The 17,759-nt window shown below is 45.9% G+C and overlaps 1 protein-coding gene across 1 annotated transcript in view; it reads left to right on the top strand.

The window, feature by feature from the left end:
- Positions 1 to 17,759, top strand: part of FLNA (filamin A) — a 91,055-nt gene that overhangs the window by 40,204 nt on the left and 33,092 nt on the right. The window contains exons 14-25 of the mRNA XM_066614369.1: positions 1,660 to 1,773; positions 1,870 to 2,013; positions 3,035 to 3,158; positions 4,506 to 4,666; positions 4,747 to 4,837; positions 6,254 to 6,423; positions 6,906 to 7,023; positions 11,380 to 11,642; positions 12,758 to 13,355; positions 14,447 to 14,620; positions 15,896 to 16,058; positions 16,886 to 17,046. Of these exons, the coding sequence (XP_066470466.1) occupies positions 1,660 to 1,773; positions 1,870 to 2,013; positions 3,035 to 3,158; positions 4,506 to 4,666; positions 4,747 to 4,837; positions 6,254 to 6,423; positions 6,906 to 7,023; positions 11,380 to 11,642; positions 12,758 to 13,355; positions 14,447 to 14,620; positions 15,896 to 16,058; positions 16,886 to 17,046 (2,281 nt within the window). The remainder of the gene's footprint in view (positions 1 to 1,659; positions 1,774 to 1,869; positions 2,014 to 3,034; positions 3,159 to 4,505; positions 4,667 to 4,746; positions 4,838 to 6,253; positions 6,424 to 6,905; positions 7,024 to 11,379; positions 11,643 to 12,757; positions 13,356 to 14,446; positions 14,621 to 15,895; positions 16,059 to 16,885; positions 17,047 to 17,759) is intronic.

The following is a 17,759-nucleotide window of genomic DNA, read 5'->3' as shown; positions in this document are numbered from 1 at the left end:
TTCCTGTGGAAGTCATTTTGTGTGTGTGGGGGGGGGGGGGAAACCAGAATTAAGAACCATTAACACTGTGGCTCACTTTCTTGGTAGAGGAAATCCAGTTAACAGCCATGTCCTTGGGAAAGGACATAATAAGAAGGCAGCATGCATCTACCTTTGGATTTAAAGTTGCTGCTCTTATTTGGTGCTGAATCTGCATTCTTAGAAAATCACCATATATTACTCGCCTATAGGTTGAAAAATTTATGCCTAAAAATGGAGCCTGAGATCCTGGGTCAACTTATGCCCGGATCAATGCAGTGAATGAAGCAGGGTCCTCTGGGAGCTTCTGGGAAGCTTATGGAAGCTCAGCAGCTGTCTGATGAAGTGGGGGGGGGGGTGCATGGAAATGGGCTGAGAAGCAGGAAGCAGGTGGAGAAAAAGGAGAATTTTTACTAGTAATTACAGTATTCAGAGGCAGCCTCTTCTCCAGACAGGAAGAGAAGTTAAGGCACTTCTGGGAATTGTAGTCTGTATGGCTGCTGCAATGGAATGCAGCACATACTCCCACAAAGCCTCCCCACAATTCCCAGAAGCCCCTTTGTCTCCCTTCCAGTTTGGAGTAGAAGGGAAATACCACCTTTTCTTTTGCTCAGAACATTCCTGGCAAGTCATTTGCAAAGAATTTCTCTCTCTCACTCACACACTCACACACACACACAAAAGCTTAGGGGGTCTGGTTTTCAAACCCCAGGATGTGATCCTCATTTCCATCTGAAACAAGGTTCCAGGCTGCAATGTACCGTTGCTTAAGAATAACACCATGGAAAGCAGTGGGTCTGCTTCTGAGTAAAGAGGGTTGTGGCAGCTCAGTCCTTATTGCTTGTCTCCCTGCTGTGAACTGAACTGCACACTCCCAATTACATGTTTTATGTTGCATGTTATATGTAGAGCCTCTGGCTTCACACACCAGGCAAAGAAAGATTTGCTTAATGGTTCTACTGGTATGTTGTTTATAGGCACTTACTCTGACAGTGTTTACACAAATGTTGTGAAGACCAGAATTTTAAAAGTCAAAAATGCATCTTATGATCTTTTATTGTATTTTTAATAAATTAGAAACTGTACAATTTTTTTAGGTAACAATTTCTGGAAGGTTATTTTTCAGGATCTGGCTTCAGGTAAAATAAGACAAAATTATAGTCAGACCCCCCCCCCCCCAAGTTTAACCCCCGCCTTTTCCAAGGGTCATAGAAAATTCCATTATTTGGGGCTCAAAACCTGCCCTTGATTTATCTGTGAGATCAACTTATAGGCGAGTATCTGAGTAGCTTGAATTTGTCTCTAACCTTTGAGATTGTAGCTTGTATTTTTTTTTGCAGGAGCACCTTAGGTGGGGCTTCAGAAATAGTAGTTGAAGAGGTCTCCATGCAAACTACTTTCCTCCTGACCCTATTGACTATCTAACATCCAGTGCCTATTTGTGCATTTCAAGGAGGCTAAATTTGCCTCTGATTACACAAAAGCAGCCCACCTGCTGTCTCTGAGTAGAATGATTTCAACTCTGGACACTTCAGGGAGAGATCAGTTGGTCCATCTCTTTAGGTCATATTTGTATTCCTCACAGTGGCTGTTTAGACTAGAATCTGCTGATGCAGCTTTTTCCCCCCAACTACTTTCTAGGTGAAGGCCTATGGCCCAGGCCTAGTCAAGACTGGTGTTGCAGTCAACAGACCAGCAGAGTTCACTGTAGATGCCAAGAATGGTGGGAAGGCGCCTCTCAAGGTACAAGTACAGGTAAGGAGTGATAAGTATGGTATTAAAGACTGCTTACAAGGTAAGGGTGTTGAGCAGGAGGCTTATTCCCTTCTTCTGTTTCTCTCTCCTTCTCAGGACTCGGAAGGATCCCCTGTGGATGTTTCTGTGAAAGACAATAGCAATGGCACCTACAGCTGCTCTTATCTGCCCAAGAAGCCAGTGAAACATACAGCCATGGTGTCCTGGGGAGGTGTCAATATCCCCAACAGTCCCTTCAGAGTAAGTGTTCCCTGTAATAGTAAGAGAGAAGAAAGTATGAGGTCCTGTTCTTTCTCTCACTCCCCCTCAAATTCCTTCACTCCCAAGAGCAAAATTTGAAGGAATTTGTAGTACATTACAAGTTGTGATTGCTTTTGCAACCTCTGGGCTTTAGTGGTAACCTATCTATGAATGCCCAATGCAAGAAGTGGCACCAGGATGCAGGTATCTTGTTTTGTGTGCTCCGTGAGACATCTGGCAGGCCACTGTAAGATACACGAAGTTGGACTAGATGGACCCTTGGCCTGATCCAGCGGGGCTGCTCTTATGTTTTCATATATTGTTGTTAGGACAGAGGGGTTGGAAGCAAAGCTGCTATACATAAAGTGTTTTGTTTTCCCCTAGTAAAAATGGCTTCTGTTGAGGTGTAGTGATGTTTCAATAGCTTAATGCAAATCCTTTCCTGGAAGCAAGTCCATGCCGGTGTAGACTACATTCATTAATGGGCTCTTACTTATGCTGAACACACTAGACAAGTGACACCCCTTGGCCACTCTTTACCTCACAATTCCATGCACACACTATTCCAGCCATTTTCAACCACTATATCATGGCACACTGGTGTGCCGCGGATGGTCTGCAGGTGTGCCATGTGGGTTTGGAGGAGGATCATTTTTAGTAGGGCCACTGGGTTATGCAAACCCCTGCTGTCAGTGAGGTGTGCCTTGTCAATTGTCAAAAAACTGATGGTGTGCCTTGACAATTTCAGTGCCTTGTCAGTGTGCCGTGAGATGAAAAAGGTTGAAAATCACTGCACAATTCTAAATCTGTGTTAGGCCAAGTACACCTTGCAGCAAAAGTACTTGTTCTGTCATCTTGATTCCTTTTATGGGAAAAGGCCAGAGAAACACACCAGCAAGGTTCCTTCTCATCAACTACTTCCACTATATTGTGTGTTCAGATCTGGAGGATGAGCACCAATATGGCCTTCCATCTCCTGCAGTGGTGCAGTACAGTGACTCTATCTCTCTTTCTCTTCCAGGTCAGCGTTGGAGCAGGCAGTCACCCTAATAAGGTGAAGGTCTATGGTCCTGGTGTGGCAAAGACAGGCTTGAAGGCTCACGAGCCGACATATTTCACAGTAGACTGTACAGAAGCTGGACAAGGTGAGTCCAGAAGTGCCCCATTGTCATCTTCCTTCACATCAGGCTGGAGGCCTGCTTTATGCTCAGTTTTGCAGCAGCCTCTAGGATTTAGTGTCCTCTCTTAGAATGCTGTGTTTGGGACAACTGTAATAGAAGTACAGAAGTCCCTGTCCAGTGCAAGGTTGGAGCTCAGTTCTACTGCTGCAGTTCTGCAGGCTAGGAGTCTTTTTCTTCACCCTCATTACCAAGATGAAGCACATCCTTGGGCTGGCAGTTCTTGATGTTGCTAAAAAAGTTTACTTGGTCATGATGGAAAATGGAAACACTCTCCACAGTTTGGGGAGAGTGCCTCTCCTGCTGGTGTTAGAAGTGGCAGAGGGATGCTGCCCTCATGCATTGGACTTTCCAATGTTGGCATTGGCTTGACCAATGTTGCATAAGTATGTGAGTATTAGTTTGTTCTAGCAGATTGCTTGCATTGGCACTAACAAGAGATGGGCATTGTCAGAACTGCTTTTAATTGGTGATGAAAATTGTTCCCTGGCTTCCATTCCTTTGCACAGCTGTATTTCATTGGCAGCTGATCACTTTGTGAGTACTCTCTGTTTGGATCACACTCCCTTTTATATTTGCCACGTTCAGCAAAGCCTTTTGTAGTTTAATGATTGCATATTGCCTAGTCTGTGTTTAGAAGCTTATTTCTCTTTAGACTTTTTGCAATCTAGCATTCAGGACAACACTTCAGAGGCAAAGTAACAACCATAACCGATTTGCCAGTTTGGAAATCATGCCAAACAAGAGCTAACACTTTTTGTGAATGTTATGTATGCATCAGGCCACTTCATTAGTACTGTCTGGTGTGCATCTGGGGATGGGATGGCTGCAGCAGTGAGATTGGGAACCACTGCAGTAAGGCAAGAGGCAAACTTTTTAGAGGCTCTAGAGGCTGCTTCCTGATATATAAATGCCAAGGGGTGATTATAATGGTGATTAGGCAACTGTGTAGTTCCCCTTAGTAGCAGCTTGTTTAACCCTTGGCACATATAGCCTAATCTGCTCTGTCAGCAGAACAAGGCAGCTAAGTTGCTGTAGCAGATGGGAGGGATCCCACCTCTATCCCTCCACCCACTTACTTCTATTGCTGCTCCTCCTCATCCTTCCTAGATTGGAAAAGCAAGAGGGGGGTGGCAGATAAGAGGAACAGTGAAGGAGAAAAGAGTCATGGGCTGGAGCACATATTGGGTAAGGGGGGCCCAGCATCTGTTGTGCTGCTTCAGATGTTAGGAGAATTTGGGCCAGCCCTGGAACTGCCCTACCCTTGGGTACTGATGAACTCTATCTCTTCTTCCTTCCCTCAATCCTTAAAAGGTGATGTGAGCATTGGCATCAAGTGTGCACCTGGTGTTGTGGGTCCAGCTGAGGCAGACATAGATTTTGATATAATCCGAAATGACAATGACACCTTCACAGTCAAGTACACCCCCCATGGTGCTGGCAGCTACACTATCATGGTGCTTTTTGCTGACCAGGTAAGGCCTTTCTTTAGGATGGCAACTGGGAGCAGGGAGTCAGGCAGCTGTAGTAACTGTCACCTGTTGATCACCCACAGGCAACTCCCATGAGTCCCATCAGAATCAAAGTGGATCCCTCTCATGATGCCAGCAAGGTCAAGGCTGAGGGGCCTGGCCTAAACAGGACTGGTGAGTAGGGACACAGCAGGTGTGGATGGGGGGGATATACTGTAGGTTCTCTCCTAAAATGCAGTCTCACAGATGCTGAGGGCAGGTTTTCAGCAAAAAATCATGGAATATCCGATGAGCCTCAAACAAGTTGGGGGTAAAACTTAGGGAATGTGCTTTTGAGGAAGACCTGCTGCTTGCCCTGGAGCCTGAAAGAATCTGAGCCATACCACTGTTTTCTGGAGACATTAAAGAGGTGCTTATGTAACTGTGTGCCATTCCCCCCCTGAAAGCAACAGAATTGAACATTGCATTGAATTGATTTTTAAAAAAATGAACCTTCAGAAAAGCATTTGCGCTCTTAAAAACCTTCCAGAACAAGTGCAGCACCAATATAGAACAAGATGTAGCTTACTTCAGCACAACACTGCTTCCTTTGCTGCCAGGCAACTTTTTATATTGAGGCATTTCTGAGTTAATAAGCATGCTCAGAAGATTCTTCAGTGGAGCTCTGAGAAAAGTAAACAAAGCTGGTGTTTGCAAGCACTTAAAATGTTCTTCAGATGCTTCAGACCCTGCATAGGCAGTTTTAAAGCTCCTCTGGGCTTCTCTTGGCTGCTGTGACATACCTGAATAGTTCTAACCCCTGAGTGCCCCACAGATAAGATGAGAAATCTATACTGGATTTATTGGTAGAAATTTCTCACCTTATGGGCAAGTATCTACTGCTGTAGTTGCAGGCAAGGAGCCTGCAGGGAGTAGGGCCTAGAGCAGGAACAGGCAGAATGTCAACTTAAGGACTCCTGTTCTGCAAAAGGGAATTCTGGCTCCTCCCTATGCCTTTGGACAGTGCATTCTAGCTTGACATTTGGGAAGAGTAGCAGCAGTGCCTCTGAATCCAGAGAATGAACAATTAACTCTTCCCCCCCCCCCATTGTAGACCTGGGCAGGCCACAGATGTATTTTCAAAAAGGGAAAAGGCCATGTGGGTGTATAGAATTTCCTCGGCGGGGGGGGGGGGGGTGCCACAGCATGAGGAGAGAACCACAATTGACTTGAATCCTTAAGTTGTGGGAATCTATCTTATGCCACACTCTGCCCACATCTTGCATCAGTGCTAGAAGTAGGGGATCTTCCTGGAATGTGTTCCCATCCATTAAACCTGAATCTTCGAGCACTTGTTAGGATTAGAGTCCAGTTGTTTTGGCAGAAGGAAGGTTGGAAAAGATGGAGGCAAGAGTTATGCAGCCTTTAAAATGGGCAGCTGCTTAGCTTTCAAACACAAGGCAGTTGCTAAAGATTATTGGGTGGCATCGGATGCATTTCTGCTTACAGAATGGGTAGGATTTGGGTGTAAGCAGTGCAGAAGAGACTTTGGGTAAGTGTGTATTGGCAGGGAGGCAGCAATACACAAACTCATTACAACTCTCCCCCCAGGTGTGGAAATTGGCAAACCAACCTACTTCACAGTGAACACCAAAGCAGCTGGCAAGGCCAAGTTAGATGTCCAGTTCACTGGCCCAGCTAAAGGAGAGGTTGTACGAGACTCTGAAATAATTGATCACCATGACAACACCTATACTGTCAAATACACCCCTGTGCAGCAAGTAAGTGACTGGTGGGTTTCTTGAGTGGTCTGCTGTTGGCCATAGTTGTTGCCAAATGAGCATGTGCATGAGTCAGTTGACAAAGTTAAGATCTAGAACATGACTATGTACTAAATTGGGAAGCAGAAACACAAGACTCCCTGTACCTTTATGAACACGGGAGTAGTGGTTTGATGGATGGAGGGATAGGCTTGAACATGCATAGGCATGTTGCCTTCATGCTCTGTGCAGTTTGAAACGGTATAGCTGAGACACAAGTTATCACTTAAATAAAACTAGGTCTTAAATCTTCCCTGGTTACAGACAAATCTAGCAATTAACCTTGTGGATTCAGGGCACAATTCTAACCAGGTCTACTCAGAAGTAAGTCCTATTTTGTTCAATTGGGCTTACTCTCAGAAAAGTGTGGCTAGGATTGCAATCTCAGTTACTTAACATTGTGTCTTTAGGATGGGTGCCTATTTTGTTCATTACTCTTTCAGGGAAACATTGGTGTGAATGTAACATATGGAGGAGACCACATTCCTAAAAGCCCTTTCAGTGTGGGTGTTGCACCCACTTTGGATCTCAGCAAGATAAAGATTTCTGGACTTGGTGACAGTATGTATATCGTCTTAAATGCTGGGCACCAGCTCTGCTTGAATCTGTTCTGACTTGATCTGTGTACCTTTTTGCTAATAATGGGAGAGGTGGGACACTGTGGGACTATGGCCTCTAGCTTCAGCCCCCCCCCCCCAATACTTTGTCTGGCATGCTGTAGTGTGCAGTAATGCATTAAAGCCACCATAAGTGCTAGAAATTTGCTGTTCATAAATGAGAGCTGAGATTCTCAGGATGTCAAATTCAGCTACCAGTATAAAATCATACAACTGTTCTGCATTCATGCAGAATCTATACAGTCCTTATAAACTGCAGAATGACAAGTTCATATGTAGTGGGGTGGCCAGACTTATAAACAGTCACTTCTTTCTTGCAGCTGGTGGGCAGGCATTTCTTCTGGGTAATTGGGTAGGGAAGCTTTTCCCCCTTAGATTGTAATGAGGTAATAAAAGTATCTATAAGCTAGTGCAGTGATTCTCAAACTTCAGCACCGGGACCCACTTTTCAGATTGACAATCTGTCCGGGATCCACTGGAAGTGATGTAATGTTCAGAAGTGACATCAAGCAGGAAGTGCTTTGAGAATGCAGCAATTACTGAAATTGCCCGTGGCAAGCACTGAAATTGTGCTATTTCGCCTATATAGGCAGAATATAAAAAATTAAATTAAAATAAATACAGTTTGCGCCTACTTATTTTCTATTCATGGATCTGGCTCAGCATGGGGTCCTTGGATCTGCATTGAGTAAGACTTGGCCCAACCTGAACCCTCCAAAGGCATTTGGAGCAGTGCTCTGCTTGCCTCTGGAGGGCTTTCTGAAGTCTGCAGAGGCCATGTTCATCTGCCAGCAGCCTCTTCGGGCTTCAGAAAGTCCTCCAGAAGTGACCAGAGCTGTGCTGTGCTCCGGTTGCCTTCATAAAGCTTAAGGAGCTGAAAACAGCAGATTTGCTTATTTGAGAACGGAACCCTGCTGATACTGAGGCCCCACCTGTAATTATAAATATTAAAGTAAAACAAATAAGGGAAGATGACATGGGGAAGCCAGCCCTCTTCCACTAAGTGAATTCTCTCTGTAGCTTGTCTGCAGTAACACCCCACCACCACCACCAAAATCAGTACAATCTTCAGCCCTGCCCAGTTTAACTTGAGTTCTTATATTTGAACCAGCTCAGTGGGATTTGGGACAAAATCAGTTTGAAATTGCATCTTTTTTTGTTTGGACTGGATCCAAAGCTTCCCTCTAAACAGCATTAAAACTCCAGAGTGATGAAGACTTGAAATGAGGCTCCACAGGTTGGGGGGAGGGGGAATCTGGAAAAGACAGCAACCCTTCCTAATAAAACAGTGGTTCCAAAACTACTGGAACCCACTTTTTTAAATGGTGAAGTATTAGGACCCACTTAGGTGTGAAAGACTACAAAAAAGTTTCACTTTACCAGCTGAAGCCTCTGTTTTTATTCTTTCATGGTGTGTGTGTGGGGGGTGCTGCCTTATGGAACATTTGTTGAGCTCCCCATTGATCAAATCAGGACTATTCTGTTTGCGTTGCCCCTCGACATAAGCCAAGGCATGGCATGTTTATGAATAAATGCCTGTAGTGGCTAAGTTTCACTTCTTATAGGGCTCCATGCATTTACCTTCCTTGCTATTAGCTTGTAAGTTCAGCTTCATGACCTACCAAGTGCGTCATGAACTGCAGTTTGAGTGGTGAATGAGGACAGAGTAGGGTCTAGGAGTGGGATCCATTCTCAGACCTCCCCACAGATACTGAAAACCACAGATAAGCAAATCTGCAGTTTTTGGCCCCTTAAGCCCCCAGAAGGTGACCAGAGCACAGCTCCGACTAAACTGGAAGTGACTTTTTTGTCCTTTGGGGCCTCCTAGGTGTGCGCCCAGCCTCTGCGCGCTTCAGAAAGCTCTCTGGAGGTAACTGGAGTGCAACTCTGATCCTCTTCGGAGGATTCAGATGGAACCAAGTCTAGATCAATGTGGCTCCAGTGGACCCACATTGAGTCAGATCTGCTGATGTTAAATCCTTGGATAAAGAGACTCCGCCTGCACTGTATTAATTTACTTTCAGGCTATAATGGGTATATTATACACAAATGAATTGTGTTTAGACTTGGGCCCCACCCCCAATGTCTCTCACTAGGTATCTGCAAGTATTCCTAAATACAGAAATAATCCAATATCCATAACATTTCTGGTCCCAAGCACTTCGAATAAGGGATGCCCAACCTGTACCAGTATTTACTTGGCACTATAGGTGCTTAGTCTTAATGGAGATTCAATTAAATAAATTGCTGTTCTATTCAATATCCCTTATATAAAAGTTTGAACCTATAAGTTTGATCCTAGTGTATTCATGCTGTAAAATGAGAGCAAGCTGCTAAATGTTTCTCCTCCATATTTTTTTGTCTGCAATGGCCTTGGATGATGCCCACATGTGATTGGTGTAAGGTGACAAAACTGCCTTATGGAACTGAGAGCTCATTTGGTATTGCATTCTATCTGGGCCATAGGGTCCCTACAAAGCAGAGCATGGTTCAGATGACAAAGTAGAACTTGTCAGCAGGCTGTCATTTACGTACTGGGTTGGACACCTGCCTCAGTCTTTGCAGAGCATTGTCAGTGGAGGGCATAGAAGCCCTATCCCTAGGACTCATTGGTCTTTGCCTGCACCTTTCAGGTATTGCTTGGCAACTGCAAATGAGAGCAAAAGGAAGCTGACATTGTTGGACGCCAAAGCGGCATCTGTCAGGATGCCTAGGAGAGGGGGGTAAAGGGGGTAATTTGTACCCGGGCCCACGGGTAATTTGTACCAAGGGGGGCCCAGAAACCAAAGGAGGGGGCCCAGAAATTTCCTGGGCTCTGACATTTTCCCCTCTACTCAGACATGTTGTCCGTACGGGGTGCTGGGGACACTACCATGAGTGGGGATACTACTGATGCCACATAGGATCCAAAGTCTTTTCCAGCTATCTCTACCCTCCCCCCACCCTGCTTTGCCCCTCCCTGCCCCTATTCTGCTCACCCGTCATCGCCCTCTCCTACTCTGTTTCACCCATTCCCTCTTTGCAAAGGGGCCCAAAAGAAACTTTGTACCTCCTGATAAAATTCCTCTTAGAGGCCCTGCTGCCAAGTGCAGTGAGCATATTGAGCTCTTTCCTTCCGCCACAGTAATATCTACTAGAATGTGTTTTGGGTAGAGGTGATGTATGTTTGCCACTTCAGACTCGCGTCATTGGCTGATGGGGAGCAGGGAAGTACCAGCTGGAGCGAGTGACTGGAGGATGGGCCCTCCACAACTGCAGTATGGGGTGGTAGCTGCATATTTAATAATCTTAAACTGTCTTCATAATCTTCCCCTACCAGTTTCTGGGTGGGTGAGACAGGGATGGACATGCTGGCAAGTTCCATCCCACCAATAATGCATGCAAGTGAATCCCTATCCAGTAACTGGTGCTTGTCGGCAATAAGTGCTGACCATAGGGAAGGATTTTGTTCTGTGAGTTTCTGATCAACTTTTATTTCTGCAGTTTGTTCCGATGGTGGGGAGCTTTTATATACATGTTGTTGTTGGGGGGGGGGGAGTTTCCCAGATGCTTGTTCTGCCCAAAGAGGATTGTGTGAGGGGTAGTATATATATGAAGATGACTGTCATTTGAACTCTTGGAAGCTGAATTTTGCCACTTGTGTGTTCTCCCTGAGCTTTTATGGCGTCTGTTCCACACACCGTCCAGTGGTATGAGTCCGTGCGATAAGAGTTCCTGTGAATCCCACTTATGCTGCTTGCATCAGCACGCTTATACTTGCAACTTCCTGTCCTGACAAGAACTCTGTCAGTGTTGCCAGTTTTGAAAGCCCAGTTAACAAAATTCCTCACTCCTTTCAGGGTGTTGGGTTTCGGTGTTCATGGGATCAAGCCAGGGTGGAAAGCCTACGTTCTTGCTGCACAGGCCTTTCCTTAACCGCATCCCTGGGGGCTGCTCAAAACCTCACTTCCCGGAGGCATGCCAAGGCCTAATAACTGGAAGTATTCCAAGAGCTTTGTTCTTTCAGGAAATGCTAGTCATGTCAATCTCTATCCCTCTCCTTAGTTTAACTCCTGCCACAAAATATTGTTGCTTTCTAGCCCTTAGGATATGATGGTGTCACCAGCAAATGGCTACCTAGGAATAGGCATTGTGGTTGTCAAATTGCCTAGAACAAGCATCTTAAGGCCCCAGTATGCCAAGATAGCACGTAAGGGGTATTTTTTGGCTTGAGTGGGGTCAGGGAAAACACTGAGGCCTTTGTGTTTAAGCAGAACTGCCTGCAGTAGACTAAGACCTGACCGACAAACTATTCTTGCAGAGATGGACGTGGGCAAAGATCAGGAATTCACTGTCAAATCCAAGGGGGCTGGTGGCCAAGGCAAGGTGGCTGCCAGGATCACAGGCCCATCCAGCAAACCAGTGCCCTGTAAGGTGGAGCCAGGCCTCAGCCCAGACAATAGTGTTGTGAAGTTCATTCCTCGTGAGGAGGGGCCGTACGAAGTGGATGTGACCTACGATGGAGTGCCTGTTCCAGGCAGTCCCTTCCCTGTGGAGGCTGTGCCCCCAACGAACCCATCTAAGGTAGGATATTCTAGGAACTCCTAGATGCGGAAAACTTGATGGGGGAGGGGGAGAGTTGGGATCTGTTGGCTGCTTTATAGTCATATTGAAGGATGTGAGACTGGTACATTGGACTGTACTGGAGTTGCTTCCAAAAAGGATGGCAGTACTAGTACTTTGGGCAGTGTCTTAAAGCAGTGGTTTCCAAACTGTGAGCCGTGGCTCCCTGGGGAGCCACAGAAAGCAGCCAGGGGAGCTGCAGAATCTTCACGAAAATCTGCCATCCTATACAATGTATAGGATTGGCATCCTAATGGGGAGCCACGACCAGTGGCCCTGTAGGTCAAGGGAGCCACCAGTCAAAAAAGTTTGGAAACCACTGTCTTAAAGCATGTGCAGAATCCTTTTTCCTCTAACATAAAGCCATTAATGTGACTGTTATTCTGCACATGTTTCAGAGGTACAGTCTAAATGGTGCAATCTCTTATGCTGACAACTAGATGGTAGGATGACACTGGCTTTATGGGTAAAGCGCTAGTCATTTGGAAGACAGGAAGTGACTAATACGCAGAAATACAGTAAGGCTTGATTTGGAAGGGGGGAGAACATGTAGAGTAATGGGTCCTGTATAAGCTTTGGATGTGTCCTACAAGTGGGAGGTATAAAATGGGAGGCTACACAAAGCACCGCTTGAGCCCCTCAATCTTAGGTTCATTTCTTTCCTCTCCCTGGAAGGTAATGACTAGTCTGGTCATGCAGACGTGTTGCATGGGTGCTTTGCAGTCAGTAGGCCTGTACCTAGAAACTATTAAGACATCTGATATTTAACTACCAAGAATCTTGGGCATGAGTTAGTTGGCTACTTTGCCTCAGGCAGAAAAGTGGACATGCCCTGCCCCACCCCCCGCCATCTCTACCAGTAGTCTCTACCTCTTCAGTGGCGAGAGAGGGCTGTCTTTTGCCACAGATGGGCCCTCTTTGTATGGTATTGAGGGAGGGTGTCTATGTGCGCTTTTATTCAGATTTTCTCTGAAGCTGGGTATGGCACACCTCTGAAAAGGGTGACTTGGTTCTGAAATAAACTTTTATAGACCTTGGTTATTGTAGGCTTCTAAGACAATTCTCTTCCTCACCAGGTAAAGGCCTATGGACCAGGTCTGAAGGGTGGCTCAGCTGGCTCCCCTGCCCCCTTTACTATAGATACCAAGGGGGCTGGGAATGGAGGCCTTGGCTTAACTGTGGAGGGCCCCTGTGAAGCCAAGATAGAATGCCTGGACAATGGAGATGGCACTTGCTCAGTATCCTATCTGCCCACAGAACCTGGTGAATATAACATCAACATCCTCTTTGCTGACACTCACGTGCCAGGCTCTCCCTTCAAAGCCCAGGTGGCACCAGGCTTTGACCCATCCAAAGTAAAGTGTTCTGGACCAGGGCTGGAACATGCCACAGTGGGTCAGGCAGGGGAATTCAGTGTGGACTGCTCTAGTGCTGGCAGCGCAGAGCTCACCATTGAGATAATCTCAGAAAGCGGCACACAGGCTGAGGTCCATGTGCGAGACAATGGCGACGGCACCTATACCATCACCTACATCCCTCTCTGTCCGGGTGTCTATACCATCACGATCAAGTACGGTGGGCAGTCAGTGCCAAACTTCCCCAGCAAGCTGAATGTGGAACCGGCTGTGGACACATCTGGCGTCAAAGTCTATGGGCCTGGTGTGGAAGGCAAAGGTGAGGATGGGGGGACGCATACTGACATGATGAGCAAACATTGCAGCATGGGGAGGGGCTGCAGTACATCATAGCAGTTTTGTGCCATGGTGGCATATATATATCTCAGGGTGGGGGGATTTTTGCATCAGAGAAACCAGGGTTTGCTTGACTTGTACAAACGAAATGAAACATTTTGTATAACTCAGCATCATTCTGCATTTGATGGATCATTTTGCTTAGGCAAATCATGAGACAAGAAAGCTATTCAGAGCACTGCCTCCCTGTTCCTGATCACTGGGGTCGGAACAACCATTCTGGCTTCTGAGATCTGTCTGCCCTCTCAAATATCTCTTCACAGCTATAAGGACTAAGACTCTTTATTAAAAGAGCTGAAATACTTGGGAAGCTGAACTCTACACCAGTGCAACTTTAGTTACTTTTGAGTAGAATGGCAACATATATTGGCTATTATGGCACACAGTAGGCTGGCATATCTTTCTAAATGAGCCTAGGGCAGTAATTCCCAAACTTTTTTTGACCAGTGGCTGTCTTGACCTACTGGGCCATTGGTTATGGCTTCCCGTTGTTATGGCTACAATCCTATAAATTGTATAGAGGGGTGGGTTTTTTCACAAGAATTCCATGGCTCCCTTGGCTGGTTTCCATGGCTCCCCAGGAAGCCACGGCTCACAGTTTGGAAACCCCTAGCCTAGGGTTTATTAGCAGGACTTGAGGTATGGGCTATGCCATGGAGAAGGGTAGCTGGCACAGGGTGAAGGGCCCTTGAGGGTTTATTAATGGGTTGCCCTTTCTGGGTTTATGAAATGAATTTATTATGATTGGTGTTTAATCTGGGGATCCACTGGGAGTCATATTGGGGATGAAGGGGAAGGACTCTGGTATCAAAGTGGATTTTTACTGTCCCAGATAACAAGCTAGATGTGTTCAGGATGTTCATTGATTTTTATGTACTTTGCCTCAAGAATCTTCACAAGGCAGACTAGAAACTGCAATTAAAGCACTAAGGCAGGAACCTTTTGGAGAAGGAGACTTTCCTGGTCAGTGTGCTACTATGTTGTGTGGCTTCTGATGTTGCTCGTTCTTACCAGGTGTGTTTCGTGAGGCTACTACAGAGTTCAATGTGGATGCCCGAGCTTTAACAAAGGCTGGAGGCCCTCATATCAAAACACGAGTGTCCAATCCTTCAGGAAACCTGACGGAGAGCTATGTGCATGATAATGGAGATGGTACTTACAATGTGGAATACACACCTTATGAGGATGGTAAGAATTGTAGGGAAGAGCTGCTGGGAGGTGGGATCTCGTTAGGGTCCATGGAACTGCTGCTGCTGGACGAGCATTCAAGATCTTCTGAATCTTGAAAGCGGGTGCTCTTCATAGGCCTGCTTTGCCTCATGGTTTGAGGGGAGGAAAGGTTTCACACAGTCCTTCTGAGCAGCAATTTTTCAACCTTTTTACTTAGCATGGCAAATTGTCAAAGGACACCATCAATTTTTTGACAATTAACAAGGCACACCATGCTGGTAGTGGGGCTCACATCCCCCAATGGCCCTACTAATAAATGATCCTCTCACAAACTCCTGTGAACCACTGAACCATTGTGAACCATTCATGACACACCAATGTACCACAGCACCCTGGTTGAAAATTGCTGCTCTAGGATATAAGGTAGCATGAGCTTGATGAGACAATTGCTGCCTTTCCTTGATGAAGGAGCAGAAGTAGTGTTGACTTTGGCAGTAATTAGAAACCTAGCTTTCTAGGACTGAAATATGAGCCAGGGTCAACCCTAGCATTTAGGTAGAGAGAGGTGGCCTGCCTAAAGTGGCTAATTGTGAGAAGACACTTGAAGGGAGTAAATAGTTTGCCACTCTTGAGGGGATAGTCTCCACCTTGTCCTCCATGATGCTTCTGGCCAGGGAGGCATCTTCTGGGTCATGTCAGGCCAACAGTCGCACTCTGCTTTCCTCCACTGGCCTCTGAATGGCCTGCAGAAACCTATGAAAGTCATTTCTGATTTTTGTAGGTAACATCTGGTTTGCCTATGAAAACCGGGACTAGTTTTTGGAAGCTTCTGCAGGCTATTTGGAGGCCAGTAGAGTGGGTCACTGGCTCAGTGTGACCCAGGAGAAGCTTCCAGGACTGCCCAGTGCATCCATAGTATCTCCTATTTGGAGTCATTTGATCACAAGGGCAGGTGGGAGGGCTTAGCCTGCACCCACCTCACATGGGCTCACAACCCACCACTGGGTTGTGACCCACCATTCGGGAAAGGCCGGCCTAGAGTATCCAATGCCTTGGCTATTGGAGCTAAGCCCTAAGACTGGAACAGGCAATACCAGACACTAACAGCCAGTTTCCACACATTTGTGGAGCCCCTCTCTTTCAGGGTGTAGGCACAAAGACTTCAGCTTGGAAGTGAATTTGAGTGCTTAACTGAGGTCTGACTCCTGCTCCTTGTGTTCTGTAGGGTCTTGTAAATAATGGATTCCTGCTCCCTACAACTGTCCTGTTCATGTTTTTTTATTCCTCCCTCAGGTGTCCATTCTATTGATGTGACCTATGATGGCAGTCCAGTACCAAGTAGCCCCTTCCGTGTCCCAGTAACAGAAGGTTGTGACCCCACAAGGGTTAGAGTACATGGTCCTGGCATCCAGAGTGGCACTACTAATAAACCCAATAAATTCACTGTGGAGACCAGGTAAAAGGCTAAAAGACAACTGGGCAGGAATATTGTGTTTTGCTGGGGACCCAGAAAGGAGTTCCATGTCTTTAGATAGGTAACTCTGCTCTTCCAAAGAAACTTCACCAGTAGAAGGTAGATCACGGTGCACCTCACTGATTGCCCTAGATCAGTGATCTTCAACCTGTGGGTTGAACTCCAGTGGGATTGCAGAGAAGGCTTTGATTCAATCCAATAATTGTACTGTCTCATCAAAACGGAGCGCTTGATACAATCCTGCACAACCTTTTCTTTCTTTCTTGCCCTCCTAAGGCCAGCACTGCTTAGGCTGCTACCTCACAGGGTTGTGAAGACACAAGAGGTAGGGGGAAATAGGGCAGGTGGGTTCCGGGAGAGGGACTGGTTTGGTGATGGGTCCCCAGTCTCATATTTCAGTATCCTAGTGGGACTGCAGCACAAAAAAAGGTTGAAGAGACCATGTCCTAGATTTCTGTAAAGAATACTGGGCTGTGATCTGAACCTGTTGGGCATGTCTTAGGTAAGAGTGCATTCTTAGAATTTTGGCACTTGAGACAGAACAAATCTGTGTTCAGATTTCTTGAGTTCATTCTTGCTTCATCAGCTTTAGGTAATCTATGGAACATGGAGACTCTCAGTTTTTTTAAGTAGGATGCAAAGACTGAAGTCTGCCCAACCTGCCTCTGGGTTGCCCAGCCTCCTAGTTCTTTGATTTCACCTAAAGCAAAATTGGTGGTGACCCTACTCCTTGTCAGTTGTACAAATTGGGATACTGGATGACTAGGGTATTATGAGGGCATGATCCAAATTGACTTTCTCCACTGCAGGGGTGCTGGAACCGGTGGACTGGGCCTAGCTGTTGAAGGTCCCTCTGAAGCAAAGATGTCGTGCACTGATAACAAAGACGGCAGCTGCTCTGTAGAGTACATTCCATATGAACCTGGCACCTACAACCTCAATGTCACTTATGGTGGCCACCAAGTGCCAGGTATTTGGCCAGAGTGCTGTCATTATTTCTGCCTTTTTCCTCTAGAAGCCAGTAAACCAATGTTGGAAGCCAGGCTGTCTGTGAGGGTGTCATTTTAGGCCCATCAAGGACTGGAATTGACGCAAAGTTTAAGTTGCACAGGAATCTTTAGTGTGAACATGCATGGAAAATTAGGTCTGTATTCTTTCAGCAGCTTATCTCTGTCAAATGGTCAAACCAGAAGTAGGGGACAGGAATTTGAGAATGGGTGCTATTACTTGGTTCACCTTGAACAACAACTGACTGTAGGTCACCCGTGCTTATGTCTAGACCAGCAGCAGTGCCTGTGGGAATTACTGTTGTGTGCATGTGACCTGTGGAGGCTGATATACTCTGAATTGGCATACCCTTGATTTGCTCAAACCTGTTTATCTCAAGACCACAGAAGCAGTCCAGTGGATTAAATAGACCTTGTTGTTCCATGGGGGAGAGTTGGATACAGCAAGTCCTCACTTAAAGTTGTGGATTAGTTCCTGGAAACTGCAGCTTTAAGTGGAATAACTTATGAAACCAATTTTACTATAGGCTAATTGATATATGTAAACAAGAGATATTTCTGGTCACAAAAAAACATCACAAAGCTTTTAAAAAACACCTAGCATACTTCTAACATAAACATTGCTATTTGGGTTTTCTCCTGCCTGGAAAGTTCACATTTCAAACTTCACACAGAC

This window comes from Tiliqua scincoides, chromosome 2 (assembly GCF_035046505.1).
Source record: "Tiliqua scincoides isolate rTilSci1 chromosome 2, rTilSci1.hap2, whole genome shotgun sequence".
Taxonomy (NCBI): domain Eukaryota; kingdom Metazoa; phylum Chordata; class Lepidosauria; order Squamata; family Scincidae; genus Tiliqua; species Tiliqua scincoides.
Note: the sequence above shows the minus strand (reverse complement) of the source record. Positions and strands in the feature narration are given on the sequence as shown.